Source organism: Hylaeus anthracinus, unplaced genomic scaffold (genome assembly GCF_026225885.1).
Source record: "Hylaeus anthracinus isolate JK02 unplaced genomic scaffold, UHH_iyHylAnth1.0_haploid 11985, whole genome shotgun sequence".
NCBI lineage: Eukaryota > Metazoa > Arthropoda > Insecta > Hymenoptera > Colletidae > Hylaeus > Hylaeus anthracinus.
The window spans coordinates 431,696-446,731 of NW_026534333.1; the positions used below are offsets into that span (position 1 = coordinate 431,696).

Below are 15,036 nucleotides of genomic sequence, written 5' to 3' on the forward strand. Positions count from 1 at the left end.
CATCGAAGAGCAGCTGAGGACGCCAAAGGACAAAGGTATCACAAATACGTATATATGCTCGTAGTTTAAAGTTATACCTAGTTGAATCCGTTAATCTAGTATAATTTATAGCGATTACACCGGACGTTACCTAACAGTCGTCCCCACTTTCCCGGTCGTGGTTTAGCGGCAGTGGTCTCCTCCGTTGTGGAGAGTTTTCTAGAATGCGACGACTCCCCTTCCTTGCCGTCCTTGCCGTCCTTCCCGTCGCCCTTCTCCACGTCGGGAGTGTGTCGCTCTCTACGGAACCTGGATAAAAAAAAGTACAGAGCGAGAACACTCGCGTTTAGTATCCGATCCGAGATCCGTTAGGGGCTATTTACAATTACGGGGTCCAAAAGGCCAGTTTCGCTAGGCGATTAATCAAGTAAAGGGGATTAAAATACATGGTGTACGAATCGTGGATAGGAGGAAAACATTACTTTCCGAAAGTTTCACTTTGGGCTTGCGCGAAACTTTTCCCTTTTAATCTCTCCGATCGCAGCGAGCATTCATTCTGCGTCATACGTATCGACGTTCTATTTTTTTGTTTTTTTTTTTTTTTCATTTTTTGTTTTCCATCTTTTGCTTTAGCTTTAGCTCTTTGGACGTGGGTAAAGACGTGTTTCTATCATATTTTTTTAATACATAATTGTTGCGGCAAAATGAGTCAAGTTCGTTCTACTGAGGCTAGAAAAAGGGATACAGCTCCAGCGGTGTGTTCACGAGCAACCTACTTTGGTGTGCCTACGGGATTCGAAAAAAAGTATTCTCAGTGGTGATAAAATGCCGATAAAACATACGGGAAAACGGGGCGGCGTCGATGAACCGAATCGTGAGCCGTTGTGTCTGCCTCGTGATTTCCAAGTTCTGGATAGAGCAACCCTCACCTCCCACCGACTCGTTCGAATAAAATTTCCTCGGAAACTGTTTCCGTAACGACCGGTTTCGCGCTAGCGTGTCTCTTTAACGAGAGTTTCGGTCAATCGAAGAACACGTCTTGTTCCTTCTAATGGAAAGTCGGGACACGTTATCGCGATGCTTTTCAGGATGAATTGGCCGACTTGGAAACTCCCCGCCCTTGGGGCGTAATTACAGGCTCTACTCGCGAAAGCATCCAACTTTGAATTAACGGTTCTGCATCGGGGACTCCCGAGATGGCGCAACGGGAATAACAAATCCGAGTAAATAGGTAAAGAGAGCACGCTCACGGACTAGGTGATTTCGACCAACATTTATTCTCTACGTTCGCGTGAAATGTTCACTTCTATTTCTTACGTGACGATTGACGTGCGTCGAAAAGTTTGAATTTTTACAGATACTGATTCAAGACCACGTATATTCGTCACTTTCGCGAATGTATGTACTCGTGCCACAAATGTGTTTCGCGTACCGTACATAACCATAGGGTCCCTTAGTTTCGTGCTCATATGCTAAGACGGCACTGCATGTATCCATGTATGTAAAAATCTAATTTGAAATTCGCGCCACCTAACCTTTCAGCCACGCGCTACGCGACCACTAGTACTTTTCCCGCGAAGAGAGGAATGGCGTCCACTGGCCTCTGGCTAGTCGCGTTTATTTATTATTCGTTACCGTGACGCGAAGATTACGCTGCGATTAATTCATTCCCTATTGTGTATATGTGTGTTGGTGTGTCTGTATACGCATGTGTGTGCGCGAGTGCGTGTCCAAGAATCGAATTTCATTAATTGCGTTTTTGGCATTTGTTTTCATCTTGGCAAGCAGAGTCGGCCACAATTGGAGTTCATCGACGCAGCATTTGATGGTACAGTTTGTGATGATGACGAGCTGCCTGATCAACATTGGGAGTGCCACCGATCCGTTCCAGAAACGCGTTTACATGGACAGGTAAATCAGTTTCCTTACGATAAACAAACGACTTGCTTGTATTGCACTGCAACGATAACTATCGTATTATTAATATCAAGTCCGACACGATTTGCCCATCCGTTACCAGATACTAATACCGCCTGATTATTATTAAAGTGGAATATTTTCGTTTAAATCTGGAATAGTTCGATTTAGAAATTTTCAATCGCCTCCGTTCGCCTTTCGATCCAAACGTGAATCGATCAAGTCTAAGGAGATATTCTAAGCATCTATCATGCATACAACATGCCACGATCGTGATTCTAAAAAGAAAAAAGAAAAAAAAAAATGTTCACCGATTTAACGCGACACGAATCACAGTTTTCGCGTTTGTTCGTTGGCAGTCTGGCAGTTTTTCAAGCAGCTACTATGGCATCGGTATATATGTATATGTATATGTATATGTATATGTATAAAAATACATAAGTCAGGTGACAAAGAGAAACTTGAATCCTAGAGTGTGTACGTCACATGCATTCGGCGTTGCATAAAGTCGTAAAAGGATCGGATGCTCGAGGCGCAATGAGGACTATGAGCATTTCTTTCGCATCGAGACGTATTATTCGCTCGTTTCGATCTGTCGAGCGTAGAGTTTCGATTATTACTCATGCCGTTTCTCTTTTTTCGAGAAAACGTCACGGCTTCGATATTCGAACGAGACGGTTAAAGGCGGTTCGAAGCTTGAATTAACAAAAGACTAATGCGAAAGAGATACGGAGTCCACGAGTTCGCTCTATACAATCCTGATTCCACTAAAAATATGTGGTGGGAGAAAGATGCGCATAACCCTCTAAAGCCGTATATTTTACAGCACTCTAGCATTCGTCAGAACTGCAGTGATCGCCAGAAATGGCAAAGATTAATGTGTATGGCACCGGGTGGTGTGTGTAGAGTATAGACGCATCTCGTCGAGTCGAGACACTGTTCCTGGGTGAATCGAGTTCGATCGACACACGATGCTTTCGAGGTTAGGAGTTTCGATTTCGACAGACACGAGCTTTCCTGCTAGAGGAAATCGAGTCATAGATTTATTTTACATCAATTCTTTCGGATTGTCGGGAAAATCAAAGACTATCGGGGATAAGAAAAACCACGAAACAAGGATAGGCAAAATTTTACACGAATAATAGATGACGAGTGAAACCGAGACTTGAAAATATTTTCGCGACGTTTCTACGAGTACACGGTAAAGATATTTCAAGCGAAATATAACTTCATTTTGTAAGTTTGTTTCGTTTGGAAAATGTTGACCATCTCTGGCTCGATTTGGTCGTCGAGTCTCGGTTCGCCCAGGATGATTTCCGTGGACGTGCTATGATAATATATATAAGTATATCGGTTTCTCTTTCAAGCGTGTGTACAGCGATTGCATATCCGTGATACACTTGGAACGTGTGACGACCTTTTCGGGATGCGTGTCGTGGCGCTCGGATGCGCGCGTATAATAATGAGAAAATCGAACGAACGAAGGAAAAATGGTCGCGTACACGCGATCAAAAAATTCCACGATGCGATTGTGTCATTGTTCGTCTCGAATAGTCTATTCGACAAATCGACGCCGGAAAAAAATCTCGATTGTGCATAGATATGTATAGATATATAGTCGAAGGAAAAAAATACGCGTACGAAATCGAGGCGTTCGAGTCAGGTATACATGTACATGATACTCGTGTGTATATTTATATATGTATATACATAGATACATACTATATATACATATATATATATATATGTAATAGTAAGATCACAGTTGAGAGTAGTAATAATAATAATAATAATAATAATAATAATAATAATAATAATAATAATAAATATAACGATATACAATAATAATAATAATAATAACGATGGTTTAAATATAATCATAATGAGAAGAAGAATAATAAATCGATATAATCAAGAGTGTTTACGTAAGAAGTAGCAGAGATGGCAATTAAAAAAGAATGAAGAAGATAAATAAATACGTAAGAAATGAAATTGCCTAAAACTGGGCCAGGGCGGCAGGACGTTCACGGTGAGCTCCTCGTCGGAATCCTGCTGGGACCGTCCGTTTGCGGCCCTGGTTACGCCAATCTGGGGTTCCCCGTCGGTCTTGAACCTTTACGGACAACAGGCCAGCCAAGCAACGATCAACAATCAACAACAATTTACCAGAGATACGGTAGGAAAGTATTGTGAGACGTGGATCGCCCGCTGACGACACACTTCTGCTTTCGCATCATTTCTTCGCTAATTCATCATCGTCCTTATCGTTATTGTTAGTCTGTTAATAATTAGTAACCGCGCTTAAATCATCCTGACGGCGTTTGTGCGCGCGTAGTCCTGTGCGCCTGTGGCTGCTCAACGTTCCGAGTCTGCGTCCTTTTATAGTCCATCGAGTAATAGAGAAAAGGGAATCCTGCGTCTAAACTATGGTCGAACACAACTGGCCGCTCAAGGCCACTACCATTTCCACGCACGTTCGGTCCGTCCCTTTGTTACGATGAAGCGCGACACAACGTCTAAACGATATCGTCGCTACGCAGCGGCCTTAAACGGCCAATATTTTCTGCCCCCAAGTTTGTAACTATAAGGCGTCACAACCAATAGGATCTCTATTGCCAATAACTATCACCTAATGGGATCTGTTCGAAGCGATCGGTTGACAGACAGACAGACAATACAGCTTGGGAAAAATAACACGGGAATACGCGCGCACACAGAACAAAATTTAGTCCAAGATATTGCACCTGTTGGCTTCGTTCAAGGTCCTTCATCTTTCACGATTTCTCCTCCGATTCGAAATGTTTCGATTTCGTTTAAACTGTGATAACAATTTAAACCCGAAAGCTGTCGACGATACTTGCGATTATTATAATTATACTTGCGCGATAAAATTAATCTCGTAAAGAGGAGTCGACCGAGTTCTACACGACGTTGAAAAATTAATTACTAAAACTTCAAACCTCGATACGACCAAGTTCGTTTCTCGTTTGAAATTATCGCGGATGATTCCTGAACATTTTCGTAATATATCGTTACGTTTATTCTCCGTGGTATCCAAGGCGTTCGAAGATAAAGGACCGTTGAGGGAAGCGGTGGTCATTACACGGAATGGATTCGCGACGATATCCATTCGAGATCAATGCCAACAAATTTCTCCCTACCTCGAAAAAATTTTGCGCACCAGGTGATCTTGCGCTTGATCCAGCTGGGGTTCGTTTTTCCTCCTCTCGGCCAGCTCCTTTTCCCGACGGACATCGGCCACCTTCCGGAATATTAGCTGCACAGAACGTTTCCGGTATATGAGCATCGCAGAATTATTGTGTGTACTTTGGTGTTTATCGTGGTGCGCATTACAATTAGAATTATCGATCGCTAATTAGAGTGAACGGCACGGCGTAATTGCAAGCGAACCACGAGGCTTTATTTATGGGGCCCGGAATGATTATTTATGCCCTCGGGTGTCTTCTTTGCTATTATTAATGTTCTCTGGAACGCAGCGGACCCTTTATCGGTTTTCCGCCCCTTACCATGTAGGTGACGATTATTCGTTTCATCGTAACAGAAAAACGATATGCTATTTTGTTTCTCCTAGCGACAAAATTCTTCCCCGATCGATTCACGAATAAGCTGGTCGACTTTTCGAGATTCCCCCTTTACTCGATCAAGCTGCTAACAACGAAATAAACTTTCTCCTTTCAGACGCAAGCTTCGTTAACGCCTATTTCGCGAACCATTTTTCTATCGAGAAACGATACGGTAACGTCAGCAAATTTCTACGATCGAATAGAGTCGTTCCATAGTAGAACGCAGCAATAGCTAAAATCGATACAGTTTTTTCGGTAGTCGAACGGTCAACGCCGGAAAAACTTCGGTCCTTTGTCGTTTCGTTTTTCCGGATGAAAAGACGTGATAGGGCAGATGCACGGGACGGCAGACGGTACACCCCTACTTATCAGTCGCGCATGCGACATGAGAGCAGTCGATAGGCGTAGGCGCACGACGCACAAGTAGCAGACAACCTGCACTCGACTAACCTCAAAATATTTTATTTAACGCGCCGGATCAGAAAAGGTCCGAGACAGTTCCGTCGACGAGTTCCGTGTCGGAACTTCGTCTCGGATGCGTCGTATTCGACTTTAAGAAAAGATACGCGACCTCGCGCGTACTTCCACCGCCGTAATTTATTTCGAATCGGAATTTAATCGTGGAAACGACGAGGTGTATGGATTACTGTGAAGAGTACTTCTCGCGCTCAAAAGGTTTGTGATCAGTTTTCTCTCAGAAATTGGCACGATTCGATGAAACGGATTCGGTCTTGCCTAACTGGATGACAAAAAAATGACAAAAAAAGTAGCTGTACGTTCAACGTCGATGTTCGTAGAACATGTTTATGGAACTCGTATCGAATAAAATTTCTTTGCGATCCCTTGGATATTATCGATTTTGTAATCACAATCGAGCGAAATAAATTGTTCCAGATGGGTCATGGTTCGAGTCGTTCCGCTTCGTCCGCGAATATATTATCCGCGGACGAGTTGACCTTAGTGGAGAACTTGTTCAAGTCGATGTCCCGAAGTTCCGGGTCTATAAAACGTGAGGACATATTTAAACACTGGTCGAGCCATTTAGACGATATATTATTGCAATTTGTGGTGAGGTTTCTTTGCCACGAGCCAGGAAAGAGAGTTTCTGCCATAAACGGTGAGAATTTTGGTCGTCTGTACGTGTTTGCCGTTCGTGGCAGTCCAGAGGAAAGGACAAGCTTGATCTTCGATGGCTTTTCTGAGGAGGAATCGAAGCAAGAAATACCTACAGCGACCTTCCTTCAGTATGTTCAAGCGACGATTAATTCTTCCTTGAGACTACAAAAGAACTCTGGTAATGCTTGTTATTCGACTTGGAGCAGCATTGGTTGTACAGTGAATACTAGACGAATAGGAATGCGCTCTAGAAGTTTATGCGAAGATCTGGTTAAACATGGAGAGATGCTAACCGTCGATCAAGTTGAAAACTGGTTTACGACAGCAGCTACGTTTAAAATGATACAATCACACGTCTTTCAGTGTCTTTTTTTAGTCTCCCAGAAGAAAGGAGATAAGAATACCAGCAGTCGAATAAACGATTTGAATCTTCTGCCAGTGTGCAAGGGTTTGGAAAATATACCTCACTTTCCAAGTATCTTGGGATTGGGAGATGTTTTGTTTCTGAATCTGAGTTTGCCTCACGAACTTCGCAAGGAATGGAGATTTCTGTTTTCGAGCCAAGTACACGGAGAGTCGTTTTCTACCATGTTAGGAAGAATCACCATGCAAGGATCCACTATTATAATACTTCAAGACACGGAAGACCACGTGTTTGGTGGTTTCGCGTCCGATAGCTGGGCTCTTGGACCAAACTTTATAGGAAGTCCATCTTCGTTTTTGTTCAAGCTCGAACCAGACATATTAACTTTCTCCTCTACGGGTTACAATAACCATTATCAGTATTTAAACCTTCACCAACAAACTATGCCTAATGGTTTGCTTATGGGAGGACAACTCAATTATCCTGGATTGTGGTTGGACAGCGAATACGGAACTGGCAAATCGAGCCTGTCGTGTACAACCTTCCAAAATTATGTGCAGCTCAGTGGCAAGGAGAATTTTAAGATTAAACATTGCGAAGTTTGGGGCGTAGGTCCGCTCCCAGAGGTGGACGAGGACGTGCGAGATCCAAAATCGATTTTGGATCAGGACCCTACCTCTAAGGTTATGTTGGAATTGTCTGGGCGTAAAATGCATAGCGAAGGACTGAGGGAAAAGAAAGAGTAATTGTGATATCGAAGAGTTGCTTCTATACTAGGGGTATGTAAACATTTGTATATCAGGCTACTTAAAATATAATAGCTTGTTAGAAGAAAAGTTATCGTAAAACAGTGTAACGGTCATTATCGTATCAATTCTTCCGTAATTTGCGTGGAATCGTCTCGACAAGATGACGAAAATATCGATAACGATTCGAACGAATTATACGAACGTAACGATCATTAAGAAAGTCTTCTCAGGCATATCTGTAACCAGCGTTTTGCAAGCTTATACACGTTCCTTTCTATTTGCTATTACTCAACATTTAAAGAGAAAAAAAAAGGAAAAAAAAAAAAAAGTTCACATCCCTGTAACGGCCTGATCTTCCTCGTGCTAACGTCATTTCCAATCGTCCAATCATTTATATGTATAAACTCTTATGCCATATATGCTACTTAACGAACACTGTATATCGTGATATCGGAGCAAATATCACGTCGGTTACCGTGTCTTTCGAATGCCTATTATCTAGTGCCTGGTGAGTCATCAATCATTTTTAATCGAAGTACTCGATACGCTGATCAAAGTCTACCGATAAATATTGTACAGCATGGATTACTGTTTGTTATACTTATAAGACTGTGTGTTATTCCTATACGAATCGTCGCGGGAGCGCGTCGATTTCATTCGTCGAAACAATAGAACCAAAGAAAAAACATCGCACTGTTGCTCGGTACGTTGGGTGTTCAATAAAGATCTGAAACCTTGACGAGTATCCTTATTTTCCCTAACGCTAACAATTACGAATATTCAACTTGTGTTATGTCTGTCCGTGTCATCCAAAATGTTAGAACTTGGCCTGTGCAGTAGGACTTGGCCTGTGTGCTACTCGTTCCCCATAGCCGCACTTGCCAGATTTTCTTGGCGGATACGTCGCGTCTCTGTTGTTCGTCACTGGCTTAGCGGGCCTCGTAAAATTATACTCGAGTCAAGTACAACAACGCAAAACCTAGCGACAGCTACACATACAACATCAGAACACCCAGGTCGCCGCCGTATCGCCGACATCAAACTGATCTACGCACAACACAGATTTACCCAGACGTACGAAGACTGACAATGAGAAGTCTAGTTGGAGGAGAGTGACTCACCCGATGGCTCAGATTGTACGTTAGGACGAGATTCCTGGCGAAGGAGTTGGCGAACGCTTGATAAAAATCCAGCACCTCCAACAGTCGATCCCTCTTGATGGTGTGAAGATCGCAGTAGGTGAGAGCTCGAACGTTGGCTGCGCTCTGGCCTACGGACGGATTCGTCCAGAAGCTATCCCCGAACACGTCACCCTTACCAAGGATTGCCACCACCTCGTCGTCCTGTATGACTTCGAGGCTTCCGGTCACGATGAAGCACAGGGAATCGATCGATTCCCCGGTGTGATAAAGTAAATCGCCGGGAGCGCTGTGCGACATTGTAAAATGCATTGCTAACGCGCGCAGGCAACCGTCGGAGGCCAACCTGTGGGTTTGAAATAGAATTACCCGTCGGTCAATTGCGGACTGTTGGTCGTAGAGCGTCGCGGTGTCGTGGGCAAAGTTCAGATGGAGGGTGATCGAGGTTAGAATAACGACGGTGTCAACTTGCCTGAACGCAGGATGTTCGTTGAAGACCTTTCTGTTTAGATGAACACAGATGTCCGCTTTCATGTCTTTGGGGCAGTAGTTGAGCACTTTGTCCGTGTCTAGGCCCTTGGTCATCGCCCAGGTGCTCACGACGTAGTCCATCACCCGCTCGCTGAGGGCTTTCGGCACCTCGTGCAGCTTCATGAACTCCCTCACGTTGTTCAGCATGTCGTGGTACTTGGCGGTGGCGGATGTCATTTGTTGGATTATCGTGGTGACGTGACCAAAGATCGTAGCGTATAGCAGGGCTGTGGACAGTAACGAATCGTTTGTACGCCGCTTGTAATCGCTGTATCCTGCGGATAGCGATGTTTTTTTTAGTCGTGTTTCCGAAAAATCGAGAACCAACGAAGTGGTTTTACTAGGATATATTCGCGAGAAAAGACCTGGTTAAGTCGAATAGGCTTGCGAACAGTCGTACCAGCGATGATCATCATGCAGATGGTGAAGATCTTTTCGTTGTCGGTCTCCGCGGCGACGTTTCCAAAGCCCACGGAGGTCATGCAGGTCATCGTGAAGTATAACGCGGTGACGTACATGGTTCTCCTGGACGGGCCAGCCACGAGTTCCGGCGCTGTGCTGGTATTGGTCCACAGGTAGCTGTACGGTGACTGGGTGACGTTCGCCAGCTTCCACAGCCAGGAATACTGGACCCCGTTGTCAGCGTCCGACCTTCCTATCGAGTACCTTTAACGCAACGAAACACTTTTTACGTGGATGGAATTGCCCAGGGCGTGCACAGCCACGAGATCAGAGAGCGAAGGACGATGGTGTGTCTAAATGCATGAAAACAAGCACGGGGTGGCATGCTTTTTCTATTCGCTAGTCGTCAAGCCGCCTCGCGTTTGATTGCTATCGATTCCGGGCTACCTACAATCGATCGGTTTCCGCGTTTTTAGGTCAGGGATTTTAACGAAATTGTAATATGTTACAATTCGCGTGAAAGTAACGGGTATTGTAACTCTTGGAATTTCATTAAAATCCTCGAGTGCGGAAAGTGACCCTTCAGCGTGGAATAACCCCCTCTTCGTTTCCATCTGCTCGCATTTATAATTGTTTCGTGCTCCTCGTGCAGATTCATTTTAGCATTCTTCGCGATCACAGTCGCTACGATGTTAACAGTCGAAAGGTAGCATTTTTGGAAACGCAGAGATTTGCCAATTTCAAATGTTACAGCGTCTCTTGCAAAGGATCGCGACTCTTTGTCGTTGCGTACCGCCATCTGTCGGCGCAGGGGGCGGGGGGTGGACGACGACAACGACGACGACGACGACGACGACGACGACTAGAGGAAAGGGGGCTTTCTCGGGGCACAAGTGGAATTTTAGCTTCGTCTAAGGGCATTTGTTTGTTTCTCTCGTTCTCGAGGAAACTTTTTGTCCTCGACGACAGCCTTAACGCTATGCGCTACTTCGTTCGTGCTGCTTCGCACCGAGGAAGCGAAAATAATTAAGAAGCGTGTTGAATGAACTAGACAGCCTCGGATGCAATGTTTCTTCTTGGTTTTAACAGTGTTACGGGTCAAGTATCCTCTCGATTCTTGCACGCAGCTGGTTACTAAGTAACCCAAACAAACATCGTTACCATTCTAAAAGCTGTAGCAATCTCGTTCGTATCGGGGACCATCGATCTTGGATTATTCGTCGCTAAATCCTCACGATACATAATTGGTAACCGAGACGGTAACCGCGCATCTACCTTGCGCATTAAGCGGTTGTCTGGAAAAAAGATTGATTGGTTGATCGAGTTAAAAATTTGTTGATCACCGAACGGAACGAGCGCGCGGGATGGCCTGAACGGCACGGCATGTTTCGTGTGCGTGAGTCTGTGTTGTTGTACGTGATGCGACGCTGCGTCGGGAAATGCAATGACGTCGAGGTTATCCGTTAATCCTGCCGCAGGCTGTGTTACCTTTTTGTGTGTGGGCAGGGTAAAATCACCTTAAAGTGACGTACCAGACACAGGCCAGCCAGTGAGCAACCAACATGTAGAAACAGAGCAGAAGAATGAGCATCGCGGCTCCATACTCCAGATACCGGTCTAGTTTGCGAACCACGCGACCCAGCCGTAACAGGCGTACCACCTTCAGGGCTGAGAACAGGCTGCCGATTCCATCCTCGTCGTGGTCAAACGCGTTGAACACGTCGTACGGAAGACAGCTGAGGAGGTCGATGATGAACCACGACTTTAGGTAATTCATCCTGATCACCTAGAAACCCACACGTTCGAGCTCCTTAGCAAGTACAGTGTTCCGGGGATATATGTCAGGTTTGTAAGGTACACGTGCTCCTTACAAACTTTTTCTTTTAATTGTTGTTGTTTTCTTTTTTATGTCGATAAATTTAATTTTTCAATTTGCGTTTCGAAAATTCGAAAATTAGACGGTAAAAAAGACAAGTGTTTCGTTTACTGTTTAAAGTTAAGGTTAGATTTTATAATTGTAATTACTTTTGGGTCGGACACCACTTCACCGCCAGGACCAACGAACGTCGTGTGAAAATTGAGGACGATGTCGATGAAGAATATGACGTCGACGATGCTGTCGACGACCAACAGGGAGACGTCCTCGCTGGTCTTGTTTTTGAAGGCGACGTTGTAGGGTACCATGATGGCCGTGTAAAAGGTCAAACACAAAATGATCCAATCCCAGATCGCCTTGAACGCGCAGTAATGTAACAAAATGTGCGGCGGAGTCTTGGGCGCCTCTTGTCTGTATTGCGGCATCACGTCGCCGCTTAAGGACATCATCTAAACAGGGCCAATAAAAGCACGGTATCATGTTACGGATTTCGATTGCGGTCTCTCGGTGCTGCAGTTCTACGACTGGTTAACTTTTTCTCTTGCTTTTAACTTTATTATTATTATTATTATACATCACGTAGAGGTGTATAATAATAATAAAGGTTAAAATTAAAGTTTAGCGCATTCAACAAATTCCTCCGCAAAACCTTTCGCGTAAATCTGTGTCGCGAACGTGAACGAGTTTGGACAGAATCTAAATCGTTCTTAAATCTGCATCATTTCGAATGCGAATGGTTGCACCTGGGGCGTAACAAATCGACCTGCAACGCTTCGTACTCGAATCCCCTTTCGGTCGAGAGACTTTTGAGGGGGGGCTGGGGCTGTTTGAAACCGAGCAGAACTGTCCCGAGAGGTACCATGGGATAAGGAGAACGACTGAAAATATTCCCCGAGTTGGTCTTATTTTCAGCCTTCGATTCTATGCGCCACCTCGATCCTCGGCTAACAAACTTTGACGATACACTTACGTGAGCTAAATGCGACTGCTTCCCGGTAGTGGGTATCGCGGTATCCTTGAGGGCGGGCAGGTGGGAGCTGAACTGCGAGACGAGAACAGACCTGGACCTGGTGACCGATCTGGCGAGCTTGGCGAATTTCGAGAGGCCACCTTTGGTGTCGTCCGCCTCGATCGGCTGCTTCAGGGCGGTGATGTCCCGGAATGTGAGGAGGAACAGGACCACCAGGTCCCGTTCGTTTTTTATCGGCGCTATTTGCAGAAGCAGCCATAGTGGTGTTTCTGTGCATCAAGCGAAACGAGAGACGTGTCACTCGTTGGGAAACCAACGTGGCCACCTGGATCAACGCTAATCTATCATCAGCTAGTCAGTTTAGATAGACCATCGAGCTAATTAGCCGTTCTCGTCTTCGATGCAAACGGGCCTTAAACCGAGATCCGTGCAGGAAGTCTTGCGATCGATTGGTTTCATCGATGCGAAACGTTTCGGGCAAACGTCCAAGCCCTTCCTGCAGGGCACGCGCTATTCTTATCGGCTATCTATCATGCTACAGACTTGAAAGCTGTTGCTAACAAGCTAACAAGTAACGCACGATACGTACATATGGTTTACAGGCATGGCGGGCTACCGATTACAGACCTGGGCACCATTCTCGTAATCTCCTTTCAAATTTTAACTAATATTTTATTTAACACGAACGCAATTATTTCGCGAAACAATTTCATATTATTCCATTTCCAAATAGCTTTGCTGAACATCAAAGACGGAATCAAATATCGAACGGTTCGAACGATTTCTCTCCGTTCTCGAATAAAATTCACCCAGGTCTGACCAACTATGCGATGGATACAATGGCCAGAGAGCCAACAAAGTACAGTCGAGCGAAGCTGGTTGCGCAATACGAGAAGCAGTGCTACCGAAAAGAATCCGTCTTTCACAGGTAAAACTCATGCCACCGTGCAAATGAATATCGTATTTGTCGGATACAAAGGGATAGTGGCCGATCATCGCATTCGGATGAGCTTTCTACAGCATAGTGAATAACGGACGTTTCATGCGGTGGGAACTTGGTTACTCCGGCGAGACATCAAGCGGTGCTCAATCGAGATCTATGTGGGAGGTTGGGAGATGCGAGAGATACAAGTAGAACATCGACGGAATGTCGAAATGGGGTGCACCGAATCGTTTCAAGTTTCTCTGCGCTACTGGAAGTCAGAGATGGGAAAAAGTCGTTGTCCGCAGTTCCTTTAGTGAGAAGATGGAGACAAAGGTGAACGAAACACCACGAGACGGGTACAGGAACAAACGCGAGTTCCGAGCTGTAAATTGACCCGAATGTACGTAGATACCTAGGTACCGATACAATTGAATTTGTTACAAAGATCCGATGCATACGCGTAAATTTTATTTAAACTCTCCAGATCGCATGCCAAACACGACTAAAACTAAATTAAATATCATATTTTTCTTCTATATTCTAATTCTAATATCGTAATGAAAATTTGATAAAAACTAGACTAACACAACCAAGTATTTTTATTGTCTATTATAAAAGGTGTATAATTAGTCGAAATTATAAACTAACGACGCGTCATTCGAATTCTATATATTTTACGTTAAACTAACGATATATCGATATACCGATATATCGATCGTTTTCGATGCAATAAACATTGCGAATAAATTAATTAAATAAATCTATTTGTTATGTATTATTATTATTCGAATAAAATTTTGTCCACCTTCGCAGCGCAGACGCTCGAATAGCGTCAGCAGAGTCTACTCCGAGTAGATAACAATAAATAGTTATTTTACGATACGGAAGATTAGTACACGGGGTCCGTTTGACGCGGCAGTGGGCGGTGCTGCGCGTGAATGTTGCGCACCGGATTTCTGGGTGGGGAGCGTCCGTCGGGGACTACTCCGCTGGCGGTAATCGTGCGTCTGTGGTGGTACGAACAAGGTGCCAGCGGTCCAGTGCACAATTAAAATGTGAAACAATTGGATGCAGTAAAATTTGATAATAAAAAAGTAAATTATGTACTAATGTTTCGTGCCTATTTCATTACCTAAGAAAGAGCGATTTTTACAATTCCGAGGTGTGTCGGTAATAAAAGACATCGATCAAAGAATATCGGTTGTTCGTTAACAGTGCCGGGAAGTAAGGTCCTGGCTTTTAGTTTGTTTTTGGTTTTTTTCTGTAACTGTCTTTGCGGGTCGTCGAGGAATTGGAGTGAAATACGCTAACATGGTAAAAGTGTTTGAAATGATGATACAGCGTACAAAGTACGAGTGTGGAGCGTATCCTGATAGTTGAGCTTCCAAGTAGACGCAGATGCTGCGGATTGTTGGGAGATGTTGGTGAGTCGTACTAAATAACGTCACAATTTAAATATCTGAAACGATCCGTGAAAAGTTACC

General features: G+C 44.4%; 2 protein-coding genes and 1 long non-coding RNA gene across 13 annotated transcripts in view; 2 read left to right on the forward strand and 1 right to left on the reverse strand.

Annotated features, from left to right (window-relative positions):
* LOC128886566 (potassium voltage-gated channel protein eag) overlaps positions 1 to 15,036 on the reverse strand; it is a 57,133-nt gene that overhangs the window by 2,544 nt on the left and 39,553 nt on the right. For 3 of the 10 annotated variants that reach the window (XM_054141561.1, XM_054141560.1, XM_054141553.1), the window contains 9 exons: positions 12,628 to 12,896; positions 11,807 to 12,106; positions 11,314 to 11,567; positions 9,780 to 10,045; positions 9,321 to 9,606; positions 8,831 to 9,194; positions 5,058 to 5,173; positions 3,893 to 4,009; positions 131 to 288 (listed from right to left, as the gene is read on the reverse strand). In XM_054141561.1, coding sequence (XP_053997536.1) covers positions 131 to 288; positions 3,893 to 4,009; positions 5,058 to 5,173; positions 8,831 to 9,194; positions 9,321 to 9,606; positions 9,780 to 10,045; positions 11,314 to 11,567; positions 11,807 to 12,106; positions 12,628 to 12,896 — 2,130 coding nt within the window. Of the gene's footprint in view, positions 1 to 130; positions 289 to 3,892; positions 4,010 to 5,057; positions 5,174 to 8,830; positions 9,195 to 9,320; positions 9,607 to 9,779; positions 10,046 to 11,298; positions 11,568 to 11,806; positions 12,107 to 12,627; positions 12,897 to 15,036 lie in introns of all 10 variants that reach the window. The other 7 variants (XM_054141559.1, XM_054141556.1, XM_054141552.1 and 4 more) reach the window with 3 other exon arrangements.
* Positions 217 to 8,446, forward strand: LOC128886567 (MTOR-associated protein MEAK7). 2 transcript variants are annotated; one of them, XM_054141565.1, is made up of 3 exons: positions 217 to 1,890; positions 3,908 to 4,072; positions 6,375 to 8,446. In XM_054141565.1, the coding sequence occupies exon 3, from the start codon at positions 6,375 to 6,377 to the stop codon at positions 7,704 to 7,706; it is 1,332 nt and encodes a 443-aa protein (XP_053997540.1). In that variant the 5' UTR covers positions 217 to 1,890; positions 3,908 to 4,072; the 3' UTR covers positions 7,707 to 8,446. The 2 variants fall into 2 exon arrangements, with proteins under 2 accessions (XP_053997540.1, XP_053997539.1); XM_054141564.1 differs by lacking the exons at positions 217 to 1,890; positions 3,908 to 4,072 and adding an exon at positions 5,333 to 6,155.
* LOC128886568 (uncharacterized) overlaps positions 12,783 to 15,036 on the forward strand; it is a 45,159-nt gene continuing 42,905 nt past the window's right edge. The window contains exon 1 of the long non-coding RNA XR_008459866.1: positions 12,783 to 14,976. This is a non-coding gene — a long non-coding RNA (uncharacterized LOC128886568). The remainder of the gene's footprint in view (positions 14,977 to 15,036) is intronic.